Raw genomic sequence first — 12,200 nt, forward strand, 5'->3', positions numbered from 1 at the left:
TTTCTGTTAATGTATACTTTTGCATATGATAGGTTGATGTTGCTGTTGTTTTTGGCCAGCTAGCGCTAATCAATTTGGGTGCTAATTTTTTTTATATATATTTTGCTTTTTTATATTTAACTTATTTAAGATAAAGCTGTTCTATATTTTGTTGCACACCTTAGAGTCTTTTGTGGTTATTTGAAATTAGCCAATCTAATTATCAATAAAGACCCGGGAACTCTTTGAACTCAGTTTTGACTTTTTAAAAATATAAAAATATTTTTGAACGTATCTTGTTTCCAAAGTTGGCTTACGTTGTTGCTAGGAAAAAAGTCGAGCGCAACTCTCTCAACATGCTCAAAATCTACAACCCACAACTTTTGGCATTCGTGGCCCTATCTGCACATGCAGAAAGAAAAGGCCTTCTGTGATTTCGCAGCCCTGTTGGATTATGACCAAAGTTTTTTGTTTGGCTGCTTTTGACATCTTCCTTTTTGCCCCTAAGATAATACCTAAAGTCAGGGTTTTTTTCTTCTATAGCCTACATATAGTAGGGGTATTTAAAATGAGAGTCGTCATGGCATCCTCTTTTTTTTTTGCTCTTCAAAATATGGCACCCCTAGATGAAACACATCTTGGTGGACCAATGATCTGACTAGGTATAAGGCAGCTACATATTTTCTTATGCAGGGCTTTTTTTTCAACCGGATCTCAGCGGAACTCAGTTCCAGCACCTCTCAGGTAAGCGCCATTGCCATTCTAAGAGAAAGAGGGAGGTGTTCATGGTGAGTTCCGGCACCTCTTTTTCTACAAAAATAGCACTGCCTAAAGTTACACTTTTATATGCCTGTTGTTTTTGTCCATGGAGTTTTGTCCCATGGACTGCAAGAAGATCAAACCTAGCCATTCTGAAGGAAATCAGCCCTGAGTGCTCACTGGAAGGACAGATCCTGAAGCTGAGGCTCCAATACTTCGACTAAACAACAACAACAAAAAAGTTACACTACAACTTTGAGAAACTTATAAAATATATAGTGATGCTAGGCAGAAGAATGACCACTATGTTTATTTTTTAAAGCTATCTTAAGATAAGATTTCTGTGGTGAAATGTTGACTTATCCCAGAATGCATCACAAACAGCTTTTTAAATCAAACATTTATATACGTTAAAAGTTCACACATAAATATAATTACAAAGCAAGGCCTTTAGGTATGGCCCGTTTTGTCACATATTTCCACTGTGAAAGAACTGTATTCCTATAAGGTGCAATTCAGTTGAATAGTGACCGACTGGCACATGCGACATGGAAGCGAAATTTCATGCACAAAGTTGAACTGCCCAATTCAGTAAATGGCACTTCATACTTGTATGATTCTGTCAGTGCATTCGATAAAAAGCAATGCCTGTAGCCTTCTGTGTCTGGTCTTGGGACTTCACCCAGCCTTTAAAGGTGAATGGTGCTTGGATAATGTGTGCATTTGTTAAATTGTTAAGTGTACAAAGTGTGTGACTGGGCTGTGATGCATCATTAGCTACAAAATGACCCGATGCTAAAATGCCAAGCTTCCCCCCCCCCCTTTTATAACTTATGACATGCAACATATTGGAAAGATCAATGCATTTTGCTACTTTCAAGTAAGCCCATTTTTCTATTAGGAAAACAGAAATTTCACCTGAAAGCAAAGATTGGACTGGTTTTTATGCAAGGTTACAAGTGCACAGATATAAAAGAATATAGAAAAAAAATCCTTACATGTTTTTTACATTGATGGCTTCTTCAAGATAACCCTTGCTCAGCAATGCTCTTATAAGTAAGGCGTATGCAAAGGCTGGAAGCACACTACCCTGCTCTTGTGCTTCTTGTAAAATTTTGTATGCCACTGCAAAGAAAATTAAAACAAAACAACTGATGTGTCAACTTATACTGAAGTGCCACAGAACAGCATTTATATCTCTCTTTTTGGAAAAGAAAGAAAAATATAGCATCTGAAACAAATCTATTCCTTTTTTTCTTCATATATATCTTAAGAGTCCGAAGCTTTATTTAAGAAACTGTCTGGTTTCTAGGTTGAAATTCTTTCTGTGTAATTGTTTCTTTAAAATACAAAATCCTTTCTGAACTTTTAGCAACCTAAATTCAAGTAAAAGAAGAAGAAGAAGAAGAACTACTGCCACCAATTGCAAACAAGTTATCCTCAGCCACCTTCAGAATTGCCATTTTCAAGTTCGTTGATGAGCTGCTACTAGGCTACCTTGGTTCAAAGACGTAATTCATATTATTTTAACGCATCCCCCAACTCTGTGGAAAGGAGTTGCAATGTTTGATACTGTATCATAGCAGCATTCAGCAAATATTGGCAGTGTTTTCAGTACTGGGAGATCAAATTATTTGGCTACGACAAGATTTACATAAAAACATACAATTTACAAATATACTGATATTTAACAAGTAAACTAAAACTGCATTTATTTGACTGATTAACAGTTTTATTTCACACATTCACAATAACTGTCAAGTTAGTGAAAAGACGTTACCAAAAAAAAGGGGGGGAAAGGTAACCACACTTTTCAGTCATTTACTTTTCTGAACAAGATTATGGAGGTGTAAACATCCTGTTGAAACAGTAATTTGTTGCTTAATATACTCTTTAAAAATTAATGTCATACATGGGGGGGGGGAGACGAGGGACACTGTGCTTATTTATTTCCCTTAAAAGCAGTGTTGGTTTTTAATATTTTAAATACACTACAGTATGTAAAATCAAATAAACTTTAGTTTTTATATGTAGCGGAGTTCAGCTGGTATTTGGAAATTTATGTACCAAACAAAGCAAAGAATAAATCAGAATCGACTTAAGAAAACAACACACATCCTGACTGTATATTATATGTGATGCAAGTTCTACTGTATATATCTAGTACCTAATCATGCACTTTATTTCAATAATGCAAGATGCATCACCAACATTGTGTTGAGAAAAGATATCCAAACCTTTTTTTAAAAAAGAAACGGGTAAATTTTTAACACTTCCTGTTCAGTTTGCTATTTATACAATTTCTGTTGTGTTGACCACCACAATTATGGTGCTAAAGCTAAAGGCTGTGCTCTTAGGTGCTGATAGTGTATTGGATGACGCCAATGTCATCAGGGCAAGACTTCGGGACCGAAGTCCAGGCACCACTTATCAGAATGGGCAGGAGGGCTCCCAAAACAGTAGCATTGGCTCACATCCTTATGAAGTAAGAGACGCAATCCACGTTGCTCTCCAAAGGGAGCCCTCCTCCCCCAAGATGAGTGAAGAGGCAAAAATTATGTAACTGCACAACTGGATGTGCTGCTACAACCACAGCTTGTGATCTAAACTGAGGATAGACAGTCGTACCTTGGAAGTCAAACAGAATCCATTCCGGAAGTCCGTTCGACTTCTGAAACGTTCAGAAACCAAAGTACAGCTTCTGACTGGCTGTAGGAAGCTCCTGACAGCCAATCAGAAGCCACGGAAGCCCCGTCGGATGTTCAGCTTCCAAAAGAACATTTGAAAACTGGAACATGCGACTCTCAAGGTGTTCGAGAGCCGAGGTATGACTGTATTAGATTGGTTAGCATTATGTCTTCCAAACCTTCATGTCCTCCACAGGAAAACTATTTAATTCTAACCAGCAACAGCATAGTTAAACCCAGGGCTTTGGTATAATTTAGTGTCCACTCCACCAAAGCTGGAATATCATTTTCTCCTGATTTCAACTAATTCATTGTTCTGAGTGGCTTCCTAAGGAAGAACACTAAAACCATTGGATTCCATCTTGGCTTAAGGGAAGACAAGATGCACGACGTGGGTTAAGAATATCTGGCCGCTCTAGGCCAATGTTTGACGGTATATATCTATAGTGGTGGTGAGTCGTTCCTGGCTGCTGCAGGTCACTTTGAAGCCATCACTTCAGGGGTAAAATGAGGATGACAGCGCCATGCCCTCGTACCTTTTTATTGGTGGGTCTCTGCTGAGGAAAGAGGGAGTTGGAAACCAGAGATTTCCATGTAGAGCTAAACATTCACATGAACTGGCTCTGCCTAAGTCATGGGCCAAATCGAGCTGACCCAAGATTCAGTCTAAGAGGGTTGAAGCAGTCTCAGATCCACCTGGGGCTGTCAAAAGAGATGGTGGCAGCCATAAAGCTGCCCTCGGCTGTGTATTTAATCAGGGTTTCAAATTATAGGCAATGCATGGCCCTCAATTAAAGTTGGGGCCTGGATCTGGGTCAGCCTTGGATGGCATCAGGGTCCGAATTGGATCGGTGTGGGAGAGGCAAGCACAGCCTTATTTACAACAGCTGTTACAACACTACTTTTCTTTTCAGGCTAATTTAACACAAAAGGGAGACAGTTACTTTCTGCAGTGGGAAAGATGCCTTCTAATCTTGATGAAGTCCAAATTTAATATAACGGAATATGATGATAAATTCTAAATCAGCGATATCCTTCCTACTACAGAGTGTAATAACCTCACATCCAGATGTTAAATTATTCCTTACAACAGTACGAAAGATAGTATCATAAGCAGTTACATACTGGGAGCCTATATATTCAGCATGGAAAGAAATACAAGACTGCTAATATTTTGGCACCAAGATTCTACAGTACAATTTCATGAAGCAGAATGTTAGCTATAGAGCACCGTGATTTTGGGAATACAGGCGTGCTTTGTGCCTTGTATTGAACGAGTTAGCACATTCTTTTCAACAATAGTTTAAGAAAGAGTCCAAATTAATTTACCTTCAGGTTTGCCCTTTTTGCAGAGTATGAATATTTCTTTTTCATTATCTGCCGCCTGTTCAGCAGTCGTCAAAGAGGGAGAACTTACAGAATCAACAGCCTCATCAGTAGCCCCATCAAACCACGTCTTTAAAAGAAAACCATTTTTAAAAGTTACTTATCTTCATACATACAATCTCCCTCTGCCATATCATTCACAAACCAACATGAAAGATTTTAAAGCCAGTATTTCACCACATAAAACAATTAACCTAATTTACCTCAGGTACATCAAATGGAACTTCCTGATTATTAGCCTTAAGAATATCTGCTAGCAGCCTCAAAGTTCTTTCACGGGGAATACTGTTTTCTTCTTGCATTTTAGTCCAAACAGCGTCAGCCCTTTGCCAATCGTTGTTTACCTCTGAAGGGGGAAAAGTGAAAGAACAGAGGAAACCTAAATATGGCACTGTCATTTTCTACTGCAAGCTGTTTCATGCATGTCTTCACATGAAGTTTACTTTCCCATATATAACCAACTTCCTTTGTTACTTAATCTGGAGTGGGTGTTTGAACATTCTTGTTTCAAGTTATTTATAATTAGAGCCAAGCAGAATATTACACATCATAGGAATAATTCTCCTGTCAGTGTAGTCCTAATTTCCTTTTAGTTAGAAATCTTCATCGCGGGGAGGAGTTGTGGTGGACCGCGTGGCCACCTACTCTTCCCCAGGGGCGGGGGACGGAGTCCTGCGTTGCCCTGGGGGATCCCGACTGCGTCAGCACTCAGCCTGCCAATCAGCTGGCTGGTGGGGGCATGGCTGGGACCATTTAAGTGGAGGAGCAAGCCGGAGGGCTTCCTCATGGCTTGCCTCTTCAAGCTCCCGCCCTCCCTCCCTCCCTTTTTTGCAGGTTTTCATGCTATGGACCTCGGTTGGTCGCTGTTGAGGGGCCTGGTAGGAATTTTTCCACTTGGCAAAACTGGCACGGGCCATTTGGTTTTCGCCTACCTCGTAGCAATCGTCACAACTTTGTTAGGGTTGTGGTTAGGCATTGTTTGACCTTTTGATAGGAGAGGGGAGGTGTGGCCATTACCTGCCCCTCCAAGTGTAAGGGTATTCCGTTAAAGGAATCCGGGGGTGTGCATCTTGTCCGAAGCCCAGGGCAGGGCTAGGACCATGACACGACCCCGTCGGGAACACCTGGGGGAGCTCAAGTTGGTCTGAATGGACGGGGCTCCCCCTTCTGGGGGTTTACCCTTACCAGACTCTCTGCACAACGGGCAGGGGTCAGATATAGTCGGGTCCATTCAATGCCTTAGCCAATTACTGGTCACATTCTGTAAACAATAAGCTTCAAACTTGATCCCTTAAGGGGAGTGAAACCCCACTCAGAGCAGGCTGCATATGTACTCCCACACCATCAAAATCCTCAACCAGCAATATTTCTGCCTTGTATGGATTACTGTATTTTCCCGTGTATAAGATGCCCCCATGTAGAAGACACCCCCTATTTTGGGGGACTCCAAATTAAGAAAACAGCCTTCAGCACTACCTGTGTATTAGATGAGCCCGTTTAAACCTAATTTGGAGTATAAGACCTAGTCTTATATGCACGGAAAAATACGGTATGTTTCCACTCCCCCATCCCTATCTACTACAATAGGATGCCAAGCAGTTCAGGACTTTCACAACCTCTCCAGAATTACAAGTTGGAAGAGAGACAGCAATGGGGGTCATCAGGATATAGGCAACATGCTGATCCAAATCCCTGGCTCATCACCATTTCCCATATTCCAAGGTGCCTGAATATGGGAACACACAGTGAACACAGTACATCCCCCAACTCCTTGCAAAAAACCCTTCATATATTAGAGAGTTAAAATAACCTCTGTTCATCACTCGCCTTGCAATCAATGACGGATTACAGGTTTATAATAATTCCTTTTTTTGTGCTGAACTACGTTGCCTACATTTGTAAACTGATGGAAAACTGAATTTAGCTACCGTTGTAATAATATACAGAAATAGCAATGGAACCTCAGGAGCTGTATTGCATGCAACAGTTTTGAAAGATGGTTAGACGTAGGTTAAGACTATGGTTCTGTTTTTGCTCTTACAGCGGACAAAGCTGTTTTCTCTTTATTTAAGTAGATTGAATTGGTTGTGTCTTTTCTTGCTGTCTACAGATTTTGCACAACAGTGTTTGATAAAATTTGTATCTTAGATTTCTCCTCTCCCCATTGAAGAGAGACAGGCTGCTTGTTGGGAAAGGAGGAGGACTCCCTCCTACTAAAGGAAGATTATGTTTGGAAACTCAGTTGCTTTATTATGGTGAACCAGTATTTGTAAAACAATAAGGAAGATTTTTTAAAAAAAGCTGCTGAGGAAATGAAATGCAAGAATGAAATAAAGCATACAGCAAATATCTTGGCCACTTCTTTTCTGAATGTTCTTTTTGCAAGCAAAAGAGGTGAATAATCTGCCAAGGTAGATGGAAAAAACCATGTTTCCTTATCTTATAAAGAGACAAGAAGGTGTCATAACATCACAGTGCTGAGCTGCAGTAAAGCAAAAATCCATCTGTTTCCAAAAAACACAGTTCCATAGAGGTGGTTATATTGGGCTGCTGCAACAAAAATAATGGAGAATCTTGTGGCACTTTACAGAGTTACAGTTACTGAATTTCATAGCCTGTTTTCCTCTTTCATGGAGCCCTTCCTTCACCTTCCTAACTTTGGCTAACCACAGTTTGCCATTCCTGAACTGGAAAACTATGGTTAGTGCTAACTTTCAAACGACAGCTTGCAAACTCACCTCATATTGAGGTTTGAAAGTCTTTTTTTAAAAAAACACAAACGATTAAGCAAGCAAGCAGTCAACAGATGCCATAGAAAATTACAGTTATGGTTAAACTAGCCCAACTGACCTGTATTGGTTGCTACTAACATGAAACAAATTCCTAGGCAAATATTACAGATGTCTGAATAGAGGAGAATTGCAGGGGGACTTCCGGGTTAGCGCCATCGGCAATGGCGGAGTTCCTCTGACCGAGCGGAACCCACTCCGTGAGAATCGGGTCTTGCCGCCGCGGCAAAGGCGGGGACCCCTTAAAAATCCCAGGCGGAGGAAGCCTGGGAACGTGGGATTTTGCACCAAGAGCGCCTCTCCTACTCGCGGGGAAACCCATTTTGGGGCTCCGGAGCGAAGTGGGGTGAGCAGTGCGGTGCTTCGAACTGATTGCTACTCTCACGGAGTGAAGCCGCACAGCTGTTGCTGGAGAGCGCTGACTTTTTCCTGTGGACAATTGGATTTAAAAGTAACTACCCGTGAGTAAAGTGAAGAATTGGAGTTTTAAAAGTTGAATTAATTTGGCACGAAAGCGGGAAGGTCTAAACAGGTAGTCCGCCTTCCGCTTTTGTAAATAGATTGAAGCAAAGACATTGCAAGCTAAAGTCTGGAAAGTCGTTTGTAAAGGACTAAATTTTCATCAGCTAAAAACACCAACCCCCCCCCCTTGGAAGCAGGAGAAGAGGGGGGAAATCTTAGACTGTTTAAACCTGCAGGAGAGAGAGTAAAGAAAGACAAATTTCCACTGTCTTGAACCTGGGAACGGGGCGTCAGAGACAGACGCTTTGGGGAAGTTCATTGACTGTGAATAAAATGTTTTTTGACAGATAGTTAAAAAAGAGAAACATATTGATTCCAATGTTTCCTTCTGCATATAAAAGGAATAAAATATCTGGAAAACGAAGTAATTTTGTTGCTGGAGCTGCTTTTAAAAAGACGGATACAAACAGAAATTGTTTCCTCTAGAGGGAGCTTGTGATACTGTTGCTGGAGTCGATCTGGGGAATTTTACAGCTGCAGAGATTAAAGATCGTGGGAACCAGACATTGACCTTGAGCAAGAATGTGTCTAGAAGAAGTTTTAGTGCTTGCTCTTTGCAAGACAAGCGCTTTACTGGAACAGCTACATGAAAAGATGGATTTGATGACTGTTGCAGTTAGCAATTTTGGACAAACGGTGAATACCTACATAGAAACTACTCAGGAACCATCTCAGGAATTTGCTTTGACAGGGCAAGTTGTGCAGAAGATAAAGGAGGAGGTTGTTGCTGAACCTCAAGTAATAGAAATGGAGAGAGCCGCAGCCTTGCAGGAAAATAAGTTGTTGTTTCTGATGACTGAACCTGGAGAAAGTCAGATTGGGAGAGATGGAGTACTGTTTGGTTTGGAGATGGGAAGCTGGATGGATCCCCCTATGCAGGGATGTTCTGACTTTTGGGATCTGGTTGTGGGCCAGGGGGAGCTTGGAGTTGTGGGGACCCTTAACTTTGGAGGGACTTTGAAAACATGCCTTCAAATATCTTTTGGATTTCAGTGCTGACTATGGAGAATGGGCTGACCTGTCGAGAAGGGAGTCTCCTGTCAAGTTGGAGTCTCCCCGACATCTACCCCTCAGTGAGAAAGGAAGGAAATTAAGAATAAGATCAGCAGAAGACAATGTAAAGTGCAGGTATAAACATGAAGAAGACCTGCAGAAGGGACATGGAAAAGACTTAAGAGCCTCAGATAGAAGGTCACCAGGTTAATGAACTAGATGGAAGGGATAGAAAGGACTGACAAAACCCGAGACCAGGAAGAAGAGATGATGGATGAAGATTGGAAGAAAGTTTAAAAATTCATTTAGAGAATTATTGTAAAATTAACGAGTGTTAGAAAAATGCTGGAATGAAACTATTTGACTTTAGTAGAAATACTATAAGGAATTATGTATAAATAAGTTTTAAATTTTAAGCTCTAGGGCTTTTTAAGGTAAGATAAGATTAAAATAAATTAAGGTAATTTAATGATAGAATATAGTGAAAGATGGAAAGGATTTGCTGAGATAATTAATAACTAGAATACAAAAAAGGGAGGTGTGAGGAGGTCGATGAAACAAGTTAACGAAAGATAAAGATTTGGGAACATTGGATTTGTTTTTAAATTTTTTGTTTTCCTTTTTTGTTGTTGGTTTTGATGTATTGTGTTTTGTATTTTTCTTTTTTTCTTTTTATTGACTTGTATTGCTTAATTCCTTGTTTTTCTGATTATTATTTTTTCTTTTTTTCTATTCCTTCTTTTTCTTCTTCTTCCTCTCCTTCTCTCTTTTTTATTCTCTGTAATTTTAAACTTTCAATAAATATCATTTAAAAAAAAAAAGAATTGCAGGAACATGTAGTGTATCCAATTCTACTCATACCAGGGCTTGATTGCACAAATTGATGCATAAAGGACCCTGCAACATGATGTTTAGCTATTTTCTTTGAAAAGCAGACAACCACTCCAAAATGTCCTATCAAACTGCTTTTAAATGACTTCTCAGTTTCAAAAACTGTGTGCCATATGGTATGTGAGGTTCCAATTCAAGATATATAAAGTCCAAAGCCTTTATCAATGCGCAGCATTACGTAAGCAGTCCTTTGGATCCCAGGCCATATAAAACCTGATCCTATTAAAAGAGGATGAGACAAAATGTTTCAGAGGTATGGCATGCCTGCAAAATTCCCTTTCCGTCAATCGGATCTGCAGTCACCCATTGCTATGTGGCTCTCAATTTTCAATTGTCCTCGAATGCTTAACAAGTTGCCCACGTACTGGTAAGATTTTGAAAGGCTTTCAAGATATTCCTTGGGAGGCTGCGAGTGTATTTGGCTATCTTCTATTGAAAGCAATTATGTATGTAGCAAAGAGGAACATCTTTTCAAATTCTTTTGTAGACAGCAAAACAAGACAGCTCTTCAAAGCAAGGGGAGAAATTACACAGAGGATTCTTGAATTTCTGAGACATGGTTTAGTACTACACAATGATGGGAAATGGCAACTTTCTTTAAAGAACTCCTCAAGAGATAAATACCACCTATGCAGAAGCAAATAGGTGGTTTACAAAAACCTTCAATTATCGTTCAACCAAAGTAAGCCAACTGCAGAATGTTTCCCTATTCGAGTTAACACTCTAAAACTGGAAGAAAGAAACTTAACTGGTAAATTGGAATGCAGCTGAAGTACAATGAACAACATTTCACCCATGGGCAGGGCACTGAACTAAATGGACAAATGCCATACCAAATCTTTCACCCAACGAAAATGGCTGAAGCAGGGAGAAGAAATCTTTAACAAGCTGCAATAAAGCCCAGACAGCTTGGCAGCTAAAAGATAGTACACTTGAAAATGGCGGTGACCAGCCCACCTACTAGGTAAAAAGGGGAACAAGGATGGAATGTGAGACAGGCCATGATTGCACCCTGACCAAATGGTTGTGTTCAAAGGTCTTGTTTCCGCCTAAGCAAGCTCTAATTCTACTTATCTCCACTGGGCATGCTTGCTGCTGCTGAAAGTTGCAATCCAAAACATCTGGAGTGGAGTGCACCATACTGGCTACCCTGCAGTAAACCCAATAAGCAACCTAGGCTGGTAGCAAATCTGTCATCTGTGATCTAGTTTAGATTCCTGCATTGCAGCCGTTTAGACTAGATGCCCCCTAGCTATGTTACTTTCCCACACCGTGGGAGGAAGGGAATCAAGCCTATTGTTTACTTAGTCTACCTAAGGAGCACAATGTGTGAGGTGTGAGCTGGTGGCCCCAAGCTCAGACAGCATGGCTCTTACAAGCCATTCTCATGTTTCTATACCAATTATTTAGGAACTTTCACTACAGCTTATATTTCTTTGCTTTTACTTTGCTGCGTGTTTCGTGCAGCTGGTTCTTCCTGCCAAAGTACCGAACCATACATATGTCCCTACTGAAATTCCTTTTGTTAAGTTTGGGCCCAGTTTTCCAATCTGTTAAGGACTTCTTGAATCCCAATTCTGTCTTCTGAGCGACCCCCCCCCCAGTTTGGAGTCATTTGCCAATTAGGTGACCATCCCTTCAATTCCTTCGTCCAAGTCATTTATAAAGCTGTTGAACCACAACAGACCCAGGACAGAACCCTGCAGCACCCCACTTGCCACATTTCCCCAGAATGATGAGGAACCATTAATGAGCACACTTTGTGCCTCATGATTCCAATTCCAATTCTTTGGGCCTCACATTAAAACTACAGTTGCTGCCCTTTGTAACCCCTCCCACCAATACCACCACATCCTTAGACATACAAGTAAAGTGCATAGTATTAGTTGCTTACAACACTATTAATTTCTCAAAAACGTTAATATCTCAATTGGGGTTTTTTTGTGGCTGTAAAAACAATTCTATTCTGAACATTGGTAAGTCTAACGTGAAACATACACGAGAATTTTCCTCACTTATAAGAACCAAAATAGAGACTGTCCATTTTACTTACTGCATAATTTTAACAGGTAGTAATACATCTCGTCTCTATCACATTCAAAAAGCTTTTGAGTCAGTTCTACCATGCTTTCCAGGGCTTCAACCTTAAACGAGAAAATATTACAAACACACACCACATTTATAACATCTATAC

The 12,200-nt window shown here is 40.3% G+C and overlaps 1 protein-coding gene across 1 annotated transcript in view; it reads right to left on the minus strand.

Moving 5' to 3' along the window:
* The window catches only part of LRPPRC (leucine rich pentatricopeptide repeat containing), a 116,609-nt gene that overhangs the window by 23,354 nt on the left and 81,055 nt on the right, over positions 1 to 12,200 (minus strand). The window contains exons 27-30 of the mRNA XM_081188406.1: positions 12,060 to 12,150; positions 5,015 to 5,157; positions 4,755 to 4,881; positions 1,737 to 1,863 (exon numbers count right to left, since the gene is read on the minus strand). Of these exons, the coding sequence (XP_081044532.1) occupies positions 1,737 to 1,863; positions 4,755 to 4,881; positions 5,015 to 5,157; positions 12,060 to 12,150 (488 nt within the window). The remainder of the gene's footprint in view (positions 1 to 1,736; positions 1,864 to 4,754; positions 4,882 to 5,014; positions 5,158 to 12,059; positions 12,151 to 12,200) is intronic.

Source organism: Podarcis bocagei (genome assembly GCF_964188305.1).
Source record: "Podarcis bocagei genome assembly, chromosome: 3".
Classification (NCBI taxonomy): Eukaryota; Metazoa; Chordata; class Lepidosauria; order Squamata; family Lacertidae; genus Podarcis; species Podarcis bocagei.